The sequence below is a fragment of the Coenobita brevimanus genome, chromosome 58 (assembly GCF_032717465.1).
Source record: "Coenobita brevimanus isolate Jiangsu-jjx chromosome 58, ASM3271746v2, whole genome shotgun sequence".
In the NCBI taxonomy this organism is placed as follows: Eukaryota; Metazoa; Arthropoda; class Malacostraca; order Decapoda; family Coenobitidae; genus Coenobita; species Coenobita brevimanus.
The window spans coordinates 27101563-27121073 of NC_137011.1; the positions used below are offsets into that span (position 1 = coordinate 27101563).

The 19511-nt window shown below is 43.1% G+C and overlaps 1 protein-coding gene across 1 annotated transcript in view; it reads right to left on the reverse strand.

Moving 5' to 3' along the window:
• LOC145402701 (glutamate receptor ionotropic, delta-2-like) overlaps positions 1-19511 on the reverse strand; it is a 124052-nt gene that overhangs the window by 80865 nt on the left and 23676 nt on the right. Inside the window, exon 6 of the mRNA XM_080274671.1 lies at positions 2118-2276. Coding sequence (XP_080130797.1) covers positions 2118-2276 — 159 coding nt within the window. The remainder of the gene's footprint in view (positions 1-2117; positions 2277-19511) is intronic.

Below are 19511 nucleotides of genomic sequence, written 5' to 3' on the forward strand. Positions count from 1 at the left end.
TTATCCAGACATAGACGCGACTCTAACACCAACATCAGTAATAGTCCATGTACCATTCATAACAGATAATCTGTTCACAGTCTATCAAATATACCCTTTTTCTTTTAAGAATAATAACACCTTGGTCATCATCAACATCAGCACCAGCACCGAACTCTTCATGGTCTCCAAGAGACAAGACACTTTCACTTTCGCTAGTGAATCAACGATTGAACGAAAGTGTCGTACATCCTTACATGCAGTTCACCTTTGTCCTGCGTACATTTCACGTTTCAGCCAAGTGGAACACTGCCTTGTGAAATGGCTATCATAAGAGATCATGACAGTCATCAGCACTGCAACTTCACATTTGCTCCAGATAAACTAACCCACCATCAGTGAATCAGGCCTTCACAGTTTTTCTGCTTCACTCATAACACATCAGTTATCCTAATTTGTCCAGGTACACAACCATCTCATACTCCAGCATCAGGACTACACATAGCACCTGACTATTGTGCTGTATTCACTGTACACCATCTTTGTCCACCTTAGCTACAAACAATCACAATGCCACCCTTAATCACACACAAATACTTCCACCACTGCCTGAAGTGGATTTAAACATGAACACAAATATTAAGTTGACTTCTAATTTTGAAACAATGCAATCAATCAATCAAACAATGATGCCCTGGGAAGAAATGAGTATAAGTATGTTCAATCCATATAATGTGTATAGCCCAGCTCCAGTTGTTATAATCTTCTCCATTACATTTAGTTTATTACTGTTGGCTATGCACAGAATGTAAGCAAGGATTGCAAACTTGGAATCAGTATTTACGGGAGGAAGAGTAAACATTCAAGTGAGACCCCCTGAGTGAAATGTGTATAATATGTAAATACTGTAAATTGTATATACAAAAAAAAAAAAAATGAAGGGAAATTGTGGGGTAACATATAAAATATTAATAGAATCATGCATAAATGATAAACTGATATACAAGTATCCATTTCATATAACACACACACACACACACACACACACATATATATATATATATATATATATATATATATATATATATATATATATATATATATATATATATATATATATATATATATATACAGAGAGAGAGAGAGAGAGAGAGATAATAGTTACATTACATATGACTGATTCTCACTATATTCTTGGCACGATACTGCCATCATACTACCATTGTATAAATGCATATATACTGTACATTATCACTACAGTGCAGAGTTCTATATTCAGTTTGATTACCATATATTACGTACTCCACACAATGTGTTATGGTCCTGCAGTATCATTTTGTCTGTACTTTATTGTGATGAATTCCATGTATTAATAGGTTATGACAAAATATGTAATTTGTTACTACATGCTGTCGTAGGTACGCCAGCAAGGCGTGACCAAGCGATGTCAGGAGACTGAAATACAACACACTACATAACAGATAGTAATGTATATATTGTTAATATGTAAAATAGAGGCTAAATGAAAGTCGTGTCTAAGAGAGAAATCTAGAGGAAAAAACACTGCACATTCTTTAGGTAAGAATTTTATACACAGCACAGTATGACGCCTGACTGAAACTTCCATAGGCTTGGAAAGTTATACACACACACACACACACACACACACACACACACACACACACACACACACATGCCCTTACGCATGACACAACCAGTCATATACAAGGGAAATGGAAAAGACAGGGCAGAAGGGGTCAGGAGAGAGACAGAGATGGTGGGAAAGGCATGAATACAGCGCAACGGATTTAGCAAGCATAAAAACGTTCCCTCCTCAGTACTGCTCCTGTCTGATACTCCCTCTAAAGAAATAAACTACAAGCAAACCCCAGACTCATCTTTATCTTTCTCCTGCCATCCACAACAAGAACAATGAACATTCTCTCTTTCTTAAAATCCCTACAATCTAACACACTTCTGGAAACACTCAGAGATGGATATGATAAATAACTGGGTTGAGTAGGATACAGAGACAGTAATATGAATCACCCAAGTGACACTGACAGGAGAAACATACAACACATCGAGTCATTCGTGATTCATTGTTTTGAAAAAAAATGGGCTCCAAACATATTTACGAGAGGTTCATATTGGCAGCAACAGTCTCCATCAGGTTGTTTCTCGGGTTGAAGCTGATGACCTTCTTCTCCCCGGGATAATCCGGGTCGTCGAAGGTCACAGTGGTATCACTTGGCGTCAGCACCCTTGACACCACCACGCGATGGCGGTGGCTAAACCTTAGGTAATAATAATAATAATAATAATAATAGGCTTTTCCATGTTGATGATTTTAACCATCACAGTAACCCTTCCTTTCTTCAGTCTGATGCCATAAGTCATTTGTTCATTGATGTTAGTTTCAAATGTTTAGTGTTCTTTCAGCTTGATCACAGTCTTCACCCTGAAAGCGTAAGTGGAAGACTATATTCAGTCTCCACATTTCAAAATGTTCTCATAAATAGCAAAAAGCCTCTGGAACTAGTAAAAATACAACATGAAATACGTCATAGGAGTGATGATGTAAAGAGGAATTCTAGTATACAAACATCGAAAAAATATGTACTTTAATAACAACCTTCAAGAACAACATGCAACAGAAAACATGTCACTGAGGGACTGGCACGCATCGTTGTGTGGCATTGCAATTTTCCAGTTTTGTTGGGATAGTTCACCTTGAAATTCTGTAACGCATCTTGCACCCAGTTGCCGAGTACGTCAGTTATAAGCAACCTTTTAATATACTTGTCCGTCCTAAATGTGGAGCTGCCTGCTTTCTGCTCATGCAGGCAATCTCTTCTCTGTTCCTGATCGTGGCAGTTTAGACCTTTAACACGCTGTACCATCTATCGCTGGATACTTTATTTCGCCTAATTGTGCATCGGGGATTTATTGCTAGGGATTTTTTTATGCCCTGGAGAATTGGCAGTATATTGATATGTGTAGTAGAGTGTAGTAGGGTAAAAATTGCCTCAGATTTGATGACCTTGACCTTTGACCTTTAGGGTACATTGGATATGTTGGGTATATTGGGCACACAGGTGTCTCAGACCTGATGACCTTGACCTTTGACCTTGAGGGTACATTGGGTACGTTGGATACACCTGTGCCTCAGACCTGATGACACTGACCTTTGACCTCTAGGGTACTTTGGGTACACAGGTGCATGGCAGGTGATGAGGCAACAGGTGTTTGGGACCATAGAGGCCACTGACCTTTTTGTATTCAATGACCTTGACATGACCTTGAAGGTCATAGGGTACCCACATCCGGAACATATCCTCCCTCCCCCTTTCCCAAGTTATTGCATCATGTTTGGTAATCCTAGGTTGAAAGAACATGTTACATCGTGTTTGTACACGTAGCTCCCCCCCCCCCTCCCCAAGGTATTGTTGCATCATCCCTCCTCCTCCTTCCCCAGTTATTGCATCATGTTTGGTAAATACAGCTTGATACATGTTATTGGATTCCCCCCGCCCACTTGGTAAAACAGAGGTTCAGTTTGTAGAGAGAGATGGTGTTAACTTCCCGGGTGTTTGAACCCAGAGCATGTTTATCCCTATTGGTACAAAAAATCAGGTGTGGTCCTCGTAACATATTTGTTCCAATTCAAAATGTCATGTATGGTTTTTTAATGGGTTATGTATGGAGTTTTTATTAGACACTTCAACCAACCAGCCAGCCAGCCAGCCTGACACCTTAATTGTGGAGAGAGAGAGAGACAGAGAGAGAGCCCTGGCCGCCCCGCACCGTCCAACCACCCAACCTACCTACCTCAGTCGTGGTGACAGAGAGAGAGAGAGAGAGAGAGAGAGAGAGAGAGAGAGAGAGGCCAGACACCTTAATTGTGGAGAGAGAGAGAGAGAGAGAGAGAGAGAGAGAGAGAGAGAGAGAGAGAGAGACAGCACACAGACGGGGTATGTAATATTAGATGCAAGCTTCCTGCCACCGTCACACACAGTACCACACCAAAGACTTTTATGGAAACTGTACCATCAAGGAGGAATTCGAGGCAAACTGTTTTGTTGGATGCAAGACTTTCTCATAAAAAGAGAAATGAGAACAGTACTAAGAGGAAACTACTCATCATGGAAAGAAGTGACTAGTGGAGTACCACAGGGTTCAGTGCTGGCACCAATCATGTTTATAGTGTATATAAATGATATAAACAGTAACACTGGAAACGAGAGCTATCTGAATATGTTTGCAGATGATGCAAAAATACAAAGGAGAATTACCAACACAGACTCTTGTAAAGAGCTACAAGAAGAATTGAATAAACTTCATGAATGGAGTAGTACATGGCAAATGGAATTCAATGTGGACAAGTGTCATGTAATCAAGTTTGGTAAAAGTGGAAAGAGACCTGATTGGGATTATAAGTTAGGAAATAAAACCCTATACACATCAGAAAGAGAGAAAGACCAAGGTGTGATTATCAATAACAGACTATCTCCGGCTGACCACATCAGCGAGAAGGTACGGAACATGTATACACTGCTTGCAAATATGAGAATAGCATTCAAATACATAAACGAAGACATGCTAAGAAGGATAATAACATCATTCATTAGACCAACCCTGGAATATGCATCAGTAGTCTGGAGTCCTCATCTCAAAAAGCATATAGACAAGATTGAAAAAGTTCAAAGGGCCGCTACAAGATGGATACCAAGCTTAAGGGACCTAAGCTACGAAGAAAGACTAAATAAACTGAAAATCTACCAACACTACAGGAGAGAAGGAAAAGAGGTGACATGATAATGCTGTATAAGTGCATATCAGGGAAGGAGAAAATAGACATAAATGATTACTTAACATATGGAGAAGCATCAGCAAGAGGACACTGCAAAAAACTGCATAAGAAGAGAGGTGATAAAGACGTAAGGAAATTCAGTTTCCCAAACAGAGCAATTGATCAATGGAATGCACTACCGAAAGAAACTGTGTGCCAAAACAATTCAGAAATTTAAGGATATGTACGATAAATATGGTTTTAGACACGGGACAGTACGAGCTTGACTCATTCCTGTAAAGATACAATTAGGTAAGAACACACATACACACACACACACACACACACACACACACACACACACACACACACACAAAGAGCAAGTTATATAACCTTCGATGCAGGAGGGATCCTGCTAACCCCTCACACACACACACACACACACACACACACAAAAGCGGGAAGGGTATATTCCCTCCTTCAGTTGGCTTTGCTGTAAGTGAAGTGGGTTGAGGGTGGGAGGGCGAGCATGTGCAAAATATGCGAGGAGCCGAGGTCTGTCCATATTGCCGGAGGCGAAGGTACAAGCCTTATGCCAAACACAAGTGTCGTGGTAAGTCAATTAACGCCATTTTAATCCTAAAATCACCCCCTCCCCCAAGGAAATGAAGATAGTAATATATTAAACTAATTATCCATTCCTAACCCATGGCTTATTTTGTATCACCTACGTAAAAATAACACTAGAAATAAATAAAGTAAAAAAAGAAACTAACTCATTCCTATCCCCAATATTGAATTTTTTTTTTTTTCATCTTTTACAGGGCACCAACCCACCCACTCACAGAACACACACACTCTATCTCCCACACATCAAACGAATCCCTGTGATGAAGACATTAACCCCCCACCCGAATCTAACAGACCAACTTCTCCACAACCTAGTACCAGCGGGTATGGTGGGAATGAATGCGTACGTGTGGCAGGGAAATCAGACAGCCGGGCGATTATGTAACCCCTTCCCTCTCCACCACCACAACCTCCACCCCCCATCCCCACCACCAGTGAACAGAAAGAGAGTTTTGTTTGAAAAGGGGGAGGGTTTAAATATCAATGATGATGATGATGATGATGAAACTCCACACATTCTTAAAATAGAAGAGGCGGTTGGTGGGCGTTTTATTTCCATTATCTTTTCCATTCCAAAACATGAAAACACTGACCCAATTCTGTACATTCGCCGGCATTTTCAGTATTTCACTGATATGCTAAGTTTAGTTTATCGGAGTCGTATATCTGAAAGGAGATCATTAAGAATTTGGGGGATGATGACACTAATTCTCGTCAAACAGACTGACGACCAACATTTTCAGCAAGCTATATTTTATTTAATTATACCAAGCATCAATGCACTGGTTGATGAGCCAGAGGTTGTTGTACAGCACTTCCATGATTATCTCCACGAAAGACTTGAAAACGATTTGCAGTATCTGGAGGGTAGTGGGTGGGTTTTAGATGGCATTCATTATTATCAAAGTAACGATTTGTATTCTAGAAAGGGAGAACGGTGTCGGTACCTTTATGCCTTACCCGAAAGAAGTACATGCGAAGGAGTAGGTATTCAACCCTCCTGGCAATGACAACTGTTGCATGGTTCGATGTCTCGCGGCAAACCAATGTCACTTAACCAACCCCCAGGAAGCATGGTCCCACACCAAGGGAAAGGTAGCCGAGTTATGGCGTTGCAGAACGGAAGTGTCGCTCGGTGATTTGAGCTTTCCAGTAGCATTTAAAAGATCCACATTTTAGAGAGATTAACCCTTTAACCGCGGGCATTGTTTTGACCCGACTGGCCTCTCCCGCGGAGTTCCACCAAAATGTAAACAAACCTTTAAACCTTTATAACTCTGCACAGAATAAAGCTAGAGCGAAAAATAAGATACCATTAGAAAGTACTAACCTTCAGCTTTGCAGTGATGTAGGTTTCATGATTTTGTGGACTTTCACTGGACGGGCAGTGCCGTTAGAAGTGAGCGATGTAAAATCACTATTTTTCGTCCCACACACCAGTACCAAATGCCAACCATTGTCTGATAATAATACTAAAAAACATATATGAACACTGCACATACGATAAACACCCACTCTGTGTTCACTGAGGTAGGTAAAAGGCACTGTAATTGCCCGCACGTCACTGCCGCATCACACGCTCACTGACGTTTGGTTAGCGGCGAAGTTTTCATTATTTCTAACTTCCATTACTATTTTACATATAATCTGGGCAATATACATTATATTTACACTGCACTTATTACTATATTGCGTCACTGTCGCATCACAGAATCACAGCAGTGCCGCAGATTTTCTTATTACCATATCACTTATATACTGGCCATATTTACATAATTTTCTAGGTAAAATATCTCTTATTACTATATTATACAATCATTGGTAAAGCACGTCACAGTCGCATCACAGAATCACAGCAGTGCCGCAGATTTTCTTATTACCATATCACTTATTATACTGGCCAATATTTACATTGTTTTCTAGGTACAATATCCCTTATTACTACATTATCCCTTATACAATTATTGGTAAAGCACGTCACTGTATATCACCGTCACTGTCAGTATTTACTCAGAGAGTGGTACTCGGCAAAGCAGGGAGTCACACAGAGAGCGACTTGGCATTCCTGGCACTAGTGTGTGCTCATTTTTCTCGCCCTAGGCCCCCGTGTGGTGTTATGACACACTCTGCAGCGGCCCTGTGACAACCTGCCACCTGCGGTGAGAGGCAGTTTCACAAGCTGGTGCCGGGTCATGTAATTGCGACACTCAAGACGGTCAGGTTGTGTATCAGAGTGTCGCCTCGGGACCAATGTCGTCACCTGACCAAATCTTGCAAGCAGCTGCTGCACGACGGTCTTGGAGAACTGTCTTAGGGATGGTTGCCTTATGCCCCTGACTTATGTCTTGTAGAGGAGGAAGGCGTTGAGCATGCACATATCGAGCATGTGGAGGCAAGCCTTCCTGTACCATTGGGTGTTTCTCCTGAGACAGTCTATCTCGCCAATCATCATGTCAGACTTATCAACAAGTCTCATGTTTATATTGTAGTCAATGACGGCATCTGGCTTCGTGATAGGCTCTCCCATCCTGTAGTTGACCTTCCCAGTTCTCTGCAGTTCCCCCTTGTGGATGGTGCTGAGCATATTCACGACCTTCTTGTCGTGCCACCTGATCGCCAGAAGCTTGTCAGACTTCTTCAGGTGCACATCTCCCTTGGATGAGGATGATGCTTCAGGGAAATTTGGCCACTCTTTCCTGTGGCTCCGTACAATGCCAACAGTGCCGATGCCGTGTTCAGCCAGGTATTTGGCGAGTTTCGGTGGTGTGTAGTAATTGTCCGTGTACAGCACATGATTCCCACCAAAATACCTCTCCATCAGCAATTTTACTACGGAGTCAGAGAAGCCAAGAGGGTCGTTCCTGTCCACGTGCATTGTGCTAACAGAGTAGATTATGAAATCAAGAATAGACCCCATCTCAAAGTCACACAGCACAAAGAACTTTATTTCAAAGCGGTGGCGTTTGCTGGGGACGTACTGCTTGAATTTGAGACGTCCTCTGAACAATACCAGGGATTCATCTATGTCGACTTTTTGCATAGGACTGAAAAATCGCATAAATCGATCCCTAATCTTGTTAAGGAAATCCCTCACTTTCCACAAAGGGTCAGTTTGGGACGGGTTTTCATTGTCAGCGAAGTGCTACAATCCTAGTAGCTGTCGGAACCGATCTCCTGACACGTACTTCTCGAATGTTGGGGTTGAAGTGATGTCATCAACCAGCCAGTACTCCTCCAACTCATGTTTCTTGTTATGGGGCATCAGGAACATGAGGGCAAAGAACACATACAGCTCTCTGATCCCTACAGGCAACCACGACACCTGCTTTGGTGAGCCAATAGGTCCCAGCCCTTCTGTTGCACACTCAGCTGCATACCTATTGGTCTCATCACTGACAAATTGCATGATTTCGTCATCCATGAAGGCCAGGAAGTAGTCCACAAAGTCATCTCCTTCGTTGCATGGGAAGGCAGGCTGTATTCCGGCGTTTGTCATGTCAAACGGCGGATTGTGTGGCTGAAAATCAGCACTGTCAGATCACACAAATGCATCCACTTTCCCGGTGCGTGGTTCAGTGGCAGTGTCAGGTCGAGTTGCACTCTTTTCCCGGTGAGAAGGAGTTGAGGTGGAGGCAATGGGTGAGGCAGGAGGTGAGCGGGAGGGGGGTGAGTGGGGGGGTGGTGAGGGGGAGGGAGCTGGGCGGTGGGCAGGCGGGTGGGTTACTGACCTGGTGTGTGGTGAAGCCTGACCTCCCTTTGTTCCCCGTTTATCACCCCGCTTTGCCCTCTGGCTGCCACGCATCCCCTTTGTTCTAGCCCGGCCTGCCCTGCTTACCCTGCCTGCCTGGCCTGCCTGGCCTGCCCGGCCTGCCTGGCCTGCCCGGCCTGCCTTCCCTTGCTGTGCAGGCTCTGGGAATTCATATTCCTCTGATGATGTTGACTGAGGAGAGGGCACGGCAGAAGATGAAGATGATGTGAGGGCAATAGGGCTAGGGGAACAGGAATGTGATGGGAAATGCTTGCTAGGGCCAGGTGTAGGAGACGTAGCTCTCCGCTGCACTCCCTGCCCACGTGCTACACCCATTTTCCCCATGGGTGCCTTCCCTTTTCCAGAGTAAGTTGTGGGCAGTGGGGGGGAGACAACCTGTACAATTTCATCACTGTCACTGCCCAATTGTTCAGCCATAACCGGTTCCCCAGCAAAAAGTGCATAATCATCACTGCTTGCAGTAAGGGTATCACTCTCACTGCCACAATCCATTGTGGTACTCACAGTTTTATCAAGCTCTGTCCTAATTTCTGGGGTGCTCAACCCCTTCTGCTTCGCCGTCAGGAGTTCCTTCTTCGGTGTACTGTAGAGGTCGAAGGCACACTAGCACCAGGATTTTCCGAGGAGGAAGCGAGAGATGAGGACTCAGGACGGAGCGCCATTGTCACGCACAGAGCTGGACAGATACTGACTGATGCGTGTCTGGGCAGGGGTGGGGTGGGCCCCCGGGGGGTGGGAAGAGGGAGGTGGGGGAGGGCTGGCATGAAAGAACTTGATAGCTACTCTTGCGTGAAACAATTGGCGGGCAGAAAAAACGTGCGGTATTCAAAATATTCACAAGCATTCCAGAATGACACCAGCGGTTTGGTCCAGTTTTTTCAATGTCATTCTGGAATGACAACCGCGGTTAAAGGGTTAAACAAATTCTCCATATACACGTACATTGGTGACCAGCAGCATGCGACACATGGTTTTCCTGGAGCAAAAGCTGAGCAAGAAGTATGAGGATGTAGTATATCTGCTTTTGGTTAGCAGAGGGCATGTCATGCTCATCAAAGATTTCCACCAGTGGGTCAGGTGCTATACACGCCCAAAATTCCCCTTCTAATGTCACACTTGCATGTATGGATGTAACAGTCTGGAAGACCTTAATTCCCACAAGCAGGGGTGCACAGCTGAACAGATACTGAATTTTCTAAAACAAGGGAAAAAAAAAGAGGTTCAAGAACTATGCCTACACCTACCCGCCATCTCATCTGGCATTCTTTGATTTTGAGTCAAGAATGCACAAGTATACTGATGATGAGTATGAAACATTAGGTCTTTCTCCCATGGTAAAGTCTCTTCACAAACCAGTCGGGTATGCCTATCTGATTATTGATGACAGGGGGGTGAGTCGTAGACTCAAACGCGCATGCCGGGGAGCATGCTGCCACCCATTTCATCAACACCATATCAGATTCCTGGGATTGTATTTGCGTGAGTATCCCTCAGTATCAAATCCACTGGGGCAAGGAAGCCAAAGCTAAATTTGCGAGACAGGACAAGTGTGAATTGTGTAACAACGTGTTTACTGGGGGTTCTGATAAACACGCCCATCACAACCACCGACTGCCATCTAACAATTACATCGGGGCATACTGCTGTTGGTGTAACCTGGCCTGTCACAACTCGTGCAAACGACTGATAACTTACGCTCACAACGTGACATATGATTGCTCCCTGCTCCTTAAGGAAATGGAATGTGAAGCAGATGACATCAGTGTATGGTGTAAAGGCAGGATGACATTGTTAAGGGTTGACATCAGCAGTATTCACATGATGGATTCCCTGGCATTTTTACAAGCCGGTTTGGGTAAGCTAGCTGAGTCGCACGTGGCCAAGGGACTCCCTCTCACATACACCTGTCACATGATAGAGCACCTACCCCTCAAGGGTCAGGAGCTCTTAATGACAGGTAAGGGAATAAACCTTATGAAGCAGTGACGATGTATGAAAGTTTGAGCCAGACGGAGCTTCCCGCCAAAGAGAGTTCTACAGTCATCTAAGACAGGAAGGCACTTCAGATGAGGATTATGTCTTAGCCCAACATGTTTGGGATAAGTGGGGGTGCAGAGATCTCCGGGGTTACATGCTAAATTACGTCAGGTGCGATGTTGGATTTCTAGTGGATATTTTCATGCACTGGCAGGGCATTTTAAAGGGCATGTATACCTTAGACCCGGTCTACTATGTCTCCCTGCCAGCCTATGCTTTTGATGCCTTCCTTATGTCCTCAGAAGTTGAACTAGACCTTCCCTATGACCCAGAATTGTACCAACTGATGTGAAATAACATTTTCGGGGGATTGACAACAGTTGTCAGACAGTAGATCACAGCCAGGAATAAGTTTACTGATGGTGTGGGGTTTAACCCCATGGTTGAGAAAGGGTCCTGGATTCTCTACCTGGATCATAATTCCCTCTACCCAGATATCATGCAACAGCCACTGCCAGTGGGAGATGTTCGCAAACTAACACCCAAGGAAATGGGAGATTTCCTCGATGTTGGGTATTCAAATCACAACACGAACGGAGAAAGAGGTTACTGGATCAGGCTCACCACAAAACCCATTTGTCCAGAAGTAGCAAGAGAAACTGATGAACTGCCCCTGGTACCATCGTACAAAGACATAGGGCCCCCTCTCTTGTCTGACTACAGTACTGGTACCGGTATTCTGCAGAGAGAGGGGCGAAAGCTCCCCAGCTACAATCTCAAACTTGTGGCATGTCACAAAGGAAAGCGTGATGCATTGTACCCCCTCCCAACGTTACAAACACTGTTGCAACTAGGGTTGGAAATTGAGAGTGTTCAAGAGATTTACACCTTCAAGCAACAGCCGTTCCTGAGGGATTTCATTTGCAGGAATGTCCATACCAGACACCAAGCCACCAGCAAAATCAAACAAAAGGCACTGCAGACAGCATCAAATGCCATATTTGGGAAAATGTTGGTGAATCTGGAGAAATACTCTGAAAGAACCGAGGTCGTGACGAAAAAGGCCAGACTCAAAAAGTTGACTCAGGACCCACTTTTAACCCCTTAACCGCAGGGCGTCCCTTTTGTGATGCTTGGGAGCAAGGGATCATACCACGGGGCGTCACTTTTGTGATTCTGTGTTATTTTGAATTCACCCGGGCTTTCAAGCGGTGGCTTGTATCATCTATCAGTACTGCCAATGCCCAACACTAGTCAGCACTGCTAATCTCATCTGTACTCCCATCCATTGTTGACAATTTAGCCATTTCTCCCCGTTGTTGAATCCCCTCCCTACATCCCCTCCATTACCCTCTCCTCTCACCTGCCCAATGGTGCTGTGCTAAGTAAATCTTCCCTGGAATTTTCAACTGATTTCATCCATTTGAAATAAGCCCTATGCCCTATTCTTATACCAAATACAAAAATAAAAAAAAGAAATAAAGTAAGTGATAGTGCCATACACCTGGAATTGGCTAATTATCACCTAACAACACCTCACATGCACTCGTTTGCTAATTTTCCCTGTTTATTTCCCCTTGAAATATGCTGTATAATCTATTCTCGTAATAAAAATATATATAAGAAAGGATGGGAGAAGCATAAGTGATATTTACAATTACCTGGAACTACCTAATGTATTATGTATTGTCTAGATTTCCTGCAAGTCATTTCACAGCATATATATTAGCAGCTGTCACCACACTGACATTGGCAGCATTGCACTCCCCCTAGGCCACCACAGCATTCAGTTTAATGTCGTCTTTCAAGGTGAAACCATTTTGGATTCGCGCCTGTCCAATTCCGCCAATTTTTAGCCCCATGCAAAAGGCCCTGTGACCTCTACCCCTACTAAACCTCGTGTAGGAAGGGGTAAAGGGCTAAATGACTGCTGTGGAACGTGAACTGGCTAATTTGCCGATGAAAATGATGGGCAGTGACTATGATCTTTCTGGTGACTAAAACAGTGCAAGTGGAAATGTAAATACTGTGTAAATAATGTGTAAACAGCAAGTGAAAGCAATGAATGTAAATATAAGTGAACAGTGGAAAATAGTTTTACAAGTTACTGCAAGTGACAGTGCATAACACAGTATAAATAAAATAGAAATGTAAATAGTGTAAATAAAATAGAGAATGTAAATAGAAATGTAAATGAGTAGTAATATAAGAATATGAGTATTTATACTGGAGTAATGAAAGTGAAAGTTTCACTCTAGCATGTATGAATACTATGAGTTATGAAAGTGGAAGTGAAAGTGACAGATTCGCTCTCAACGCTAGTATACAGGACGAGAAAGTGAATGCTACGTATTTTACTGAAAGAGAAATTGAATGCCTACAGTGACAAAAAACTACTATTACTGAAGGAAACTTATGAATAATGACTGCAGATATATATATATAAGTGTTATATAGTAATAGAAATATAAAGTGTGAGTGTTTTTCTGAATAATAAATGACAGAATACCAGGGGCGAAAGAGCGCAAGTGGGAAGCTGGTACGCGTTAATAATTTTCATTGCTTTCACAGTGTTTTTTTTTTTGGAGTATGGATTCCAAACTATTTGAAAATCATAGAATACTGTTTCTAGTGATAATATCAGGCTGTGGTAATCATATTACGGGGTGTCGGGAAGTGTAAAGGAGAGACTTCGTTACCCAATTTCAGAAGTCTCCACAAGTTCTACGGTACTCGACGAAGGCTCAAAAAACATCCCAGGAGAAAGCTAAAGGTATGTGCCATAGGCATATATAATTATAATATTCTAGGACTAATAATTGTTTTTTGGCAAATATTTTTACAAAGTCTGTCGGAGCGCGAATACCCTAGCAGGACACACAAGTCGAGCCAAAACAACCCCGCAGTTTAGGGGTTAAATAGGATCGTCTGCTTGAGAGACAAGAGGGTGATATGCACTTGCAAAGACAGGAGTGTCAAAATATCCCATCCCACAGCCGTAGGGTTCCAAATCCTCCATCTAGCCAAGCAGAAGGTTTACGAGTTCTACTACAATGTAGTGAAGAAAAATTATGGTGATAGGATAGAACTTTTCTACCATGACACAGACAGCTACATCTTTTTGGTGAAGGAGGTAGATGACATTTGAGAAGAAATGAAAAAACCACCGCTATGTGACTGGATGGATTTTTCAAACTTCGACTCAACTCACCCACTTTTCAATCCATCGCGGAAGGGCCACTTGGTGTACCTCAAGAGCGAGGTGGGGAACAGTATCATAAAGGAGGGGATTTTTCTCAAACCCAAGAGTTACAGCCTGCTGCTGTTCAATGAGTCTTCCTTTAAATGCAGCCAAGGCCCCCCTCGACATCACATCAAAAGACTGACGCACGAGAAATATCAGAAATCCCTGCAAGGAGGTGCAAATATAGAGTAATGTAATGTTTACAGCATCAGAAATATTAAAGGGCAGGTTTGCACAATGGCCATATGAAAGCAGAGCCTGTCTTCAATTGATGACAAGCAATATTATATTAATCCTTCGCACTTGCTGGCGTATGGTCACCCCAATATACACCCCAGCACCCCTGACCCACCACCACCACCACCACCAGGACCAGCACCACCAGCACCACAGCTCCCAGCACTTCCCCCCAGAGGGAAAACCTTGTGGAATGGGAGAGTGTAATGATACAGATGGTTACCACCACCACCACCGCCACAGTCAGGTGGGGGGAGGATGTAGTACATAATAATCTTTCCCCATCCAAATCGAGGCAGTTGGTTGATCAAAGTTAGGGCAGGTGGGTAGGCGGGCGGGTGAGTCGGGTGATGATTATGATGCATGTGCGTTGTGTATCCGTGGAGCATCTCAATATTTTCAGAACACACGCGATGTTACTCGTGGCGGGGTACAGCAACAGTGGTAAATCTGAATTCGTCTCAGAATTGATTACCAAATGCCAGAGTAAATTTTATAAAATCATCATTTCAGGAGTTGATAACCACCCTTTGCAGTCTAATCCTGATATATCCCCTAAACTCGAACTGCACGAAGGTATAATTAATATTTTTGAGGAGGTCAATGGATCGAAAGATGAAAGGAGGATTCTATATGTCCTCGATGAATTATTCTTTGATGCTTTGGAAAATAAGACTGTCATGAAATCTTTCACCAGGGGAAGACACGACAATATCAGTGTTATCCTCATAACCCAGAGTCGTTTTGCACGCGGGAAGTACTCCAGGGATATAAGTTTAAATGCATGTAACTTTGTTCTTCACAAGATGCGTGATTTGAACCAGATTGAAACTTTAGGGAGACAGGTGTTTGGGAAGGCGGGCTCTAGGCAGATGGTGGACATTTATAAGAAAGCAACTAAGAAGAGCTACGGGTATTTGCTCGTAGATGGTGCCCCCAGCACACCCGATTATTTAACCTTCAGATCCTGAGTTGTTGGACCGGACCCCAAAATTGTTTACCAATGGAAACCATAAATGCGATGTTGAAATGAGTATACGAAGACACCGATGAGCCTTCAGTGTATGGGGGTGTGCAGAAACTATACCGAGCCACTAAACGCTTGAACCTGAGCATCACAGTGAAAATGGTAAAAAATTTCTCAGAGGGAAATAGAGCCTGTACCCTCCATTACCTAACCAAGAAAAAGTTTCCTCATCTCAGAGTACTGGCTCCTAAACCTAAAGTTATCTTAGGGTGTGATTTGTGTGACATGAGTAGGTTAGCAAAGTTTAACCCTTACACCGCGGGCTCGTTTTGCTTTGACTTGCGGCTCCTGCGGGCATATTCGCGCTCCAACAGACTCTCTAAAAATATTTGCCAAAAATCAGTTATTAGTCCTAGAATATTAAAATCACATATACTTATGGCACATACTTTCAGCTTTCTCCTTGGGTGTTTGTTGAGCCTTCGTCGAGTACTGTAAGACTTGTGGAGACCTCTGAAGTTGGGTAACGAAGTCTCCACTTTACATTTCCCAACAACTCATAATATGATTACCACAGCCTGATATTATCAATAGAAACACTAATCTATGATTCTCAAATAGTTTGGAATCCATACTCCCCCCAGAAAACACTGTGAAAGCAATGAAATTTATGAGGGCGTATGACCATCCCACTTCCGATCGTTCGCCGCTTGTGTTGTCTATTATTCATAAAAACACTCGCAGTTTATGTTTCTGTTACTATATAACACTTATATATATCTACAGTCTTTATCAATAAGTTTCCTTCAGTAATAGTAGTTTATTGTCACTGTAGGGATTCAATTTCTTTCAGTAAAATACGTAGCATTCACTTTCTCATCCTGTATACTAGCATTGAGAGTGACTGTCACTTTCACCTTCACTCTCATAACTCATAGTATTCATACATGCTGGAGTGAAACTTTCACTTTCATTACTCCTAGGGTATATACTCGTATTCTTATAATACTACTCATTTATATTTCTATTTACGTTCTCTATTTTATTTACGTTATTTACATTTCTATTTTATTTACACTGTGTTATGCACTGTCACTTGAAGTAACTTAAAAAACTATTTTCCACTGTTCACGTATATTTACATTCAATACTTTCACTTGCTGTTTACACATTATTTACACATTATTTACAATTCCACTTGCACTATTTTACTCAATAGAAAGATCGTAGTCATTCTTTTATCAGTTGTCAGTCCTTTACCTCTTTCCACACTAGGTTTAGTAGAGGGTAAAGGTCACAGGGCCCTTTGCATGGGGGTGATAAGTGGCTGAAGTTAGCAGGAGCAAACAGACTTACCTTCACATTGGAAGATGACAGTGAACTGATAGGGGTGGGACGAGGTGGCCTACCTAGGGAAATGCATTACTGCCAACGTCAGCCTCTTGACAGCTGCTAATATATAGCAGTGAAATGACTGGCAGGAAATCTAGACAATACATTATAAATTAGGTAGTTCCAGGTGAATCTAAATATCACTTAGGCTTCTCCCTTCCATCCTTATATGTATATTTATTACGAAAATAGATTATACGGCATATTTCAAGGGGAAATAAACAGTGAAAATTAGTGAACGAGTGCATGTGAGGTGTTGTCAAGTGATAATTAGCCAATTCCAGGTGTATGGCACTATCACTTACCTTATTTCTTTCTTGTATATATTATTTGGTATAAGAATAGGGCATAGGGCTTATTTCAATGGATGAAATCAGTGAAAAATTCCAGGGAAGATTTACTTAGCGTAGCACGGCCGGGCAGGTGAGAGGATAGGGCAATGGAGGGGGGGTAGGGAGAGGAGTCAAGAATGGGGAGAAATGGATAAATTGTCAATAATGGATGGGAGTACAGATGAGATTGGGAGTGCTGACTAGTGTTGGACATTCGCAGTACTGATAGATGATACAAGCCACCACTTGAAAGCCCGGGTGAATTCAAAATAACACAGAATCACAAAAGTGACACCCCGCGGTATGATCCCTTGCTCCCAAGCATCACGAAAATGACGCCCTGCAGTTAAGGGGTTAATAAAGGCACTCGTTACTTGTTAGTCTGCATCAACGTATTTAGCCGGTTTGCTAAAGTTGTGCCCTTAAAGAATAAAGCTAGTCATTCGGTCACTGGAGCTTTTAAACAGGTTCTGGAGAGCAAGGATTTTAAAGGAGTATGCTGCCTTTTCTGTGGTAGAGGCACCAAATTCACCAATGCGCACCTGTGGAAGTACCTAGCACCTAAGGTCATTCGGGTCTATAGCACATCATCCCAAGTAATAAAGAGCTCACTGGCCAAGTGCTTCATACGAACTCTGAAAGGTAAAGTATATCGATATTTAACAGCGAATAACACGCAAACGTATATCACTGCCCTACATGAGTTGGTGGAAGGGTATATCCCCCATAAAGGACTAACATCCAGTCAGACACCTACGCAAGTGCATTCGATGAAAGGCGCTCATTCATTCAGGCATCAGTTCAGGAAAATATTTAAAATCTCCGAGGTCTGGTGCTCCCCCTGCCACTTTAAACCCAGGGCGTGCAGTGCTTATTGCGGAAGCCGACTGCTCATCCAAATTTAACAGGGGATATCATATGCAAAACACTGAAGAGGTCTTTGTTATAGATAAAGTTGTGCATCAACAGGATTTACACACATACCGGTTGAAAGATTTAAAGAACGAACCCATATGCAGGGTATTTTATAAGGAAGAATTAGTACCCGCATCCATACCGGAGACATTCCTAGTGAGGGTCATCTGTTCATGTACTCAGAGAGGGAAAAAAAAATATTTGGTCAGGTGGGTTGGGTATCCCAAATCCAAAAATTCGTGGAATGCAGCCAAAGATCTTCAAATTATGAAACATGCCCCCCTCTCTCCTCCTTAAGAGATACAGTGAGATTATACTGTTCCTTCAGTGCCTGAAACCCCAGCTAAGAGCGAAATTCATAGCCTCTCTCTCCAAACCGCATATCGATACCATTTCCGAGCTGTTCAGCAACTTTCTAAGAGGAAATCTCACCTGAGATCTGCAGATTGTGAAAAATTTCAAGAAATTTTGGAAGGTGCTCAAGGCAGTAGCTTGTAAAAGAACCGCATCCTTTCGAAACCAAAGGGAGGAGCAATTTTGAGTGTGCTATTGCCCCTGGCTGCTTCCCTCATCAATGGTTTAGTAACGCGCTGATAAAAGAATATCTTTTGATCCCAAGGCCCCAGGCCGAAAGTTTCTTACCCACGAATAAAAAAAAATCCGACATCAGCTCACCCCCGTGAAAAAAACTCTCCACCCCACAACCCCATCTCTCCCTCCCTAAAAAAAAAAAGGAAAGGTTGGGAAACCCCCCCTGCGGTACTTTCTCCACCTGTATGCTCCCCCAAGTCATTGGGATTACACCAATTCTCTTCTCTCTATGTTTGAAAATGCAACAGCGGTGGACTGGGACATCTCTGGAAATTTAATCTTGCCAGTGTCAGAGGAAAATATCCTTAAAATAATATCTGTGCTGGGTATGCCCAGCACCCTCGGCTTGGATATCCCACACCTTAAGATGTTACTAGATATCGCCAACATTCCCCCAAAGTTTTTGAAAAATGCAAGCTTAAAGGCAAAGCTGAGTATGGGTGGGAATCGAATGTCATTAGGCAGCAGTTGGGTGCCTTACTCTTAACCACCCCAAGCCCCTCCCTCAGGGTACCCTGCCCCACCCCGAACTCTGCCCCCCCGAATCCACTGGGGATAAAAGTCCCCACTGAACCCGTTGGTCGCATCACACTTCACCACACCATGGACACTCACCCACACAAGCTTAGGGAACCGGCCCACCTGGTGTACGAAGATTACAGGAAGAAGACTTGCTGTCTCATGGT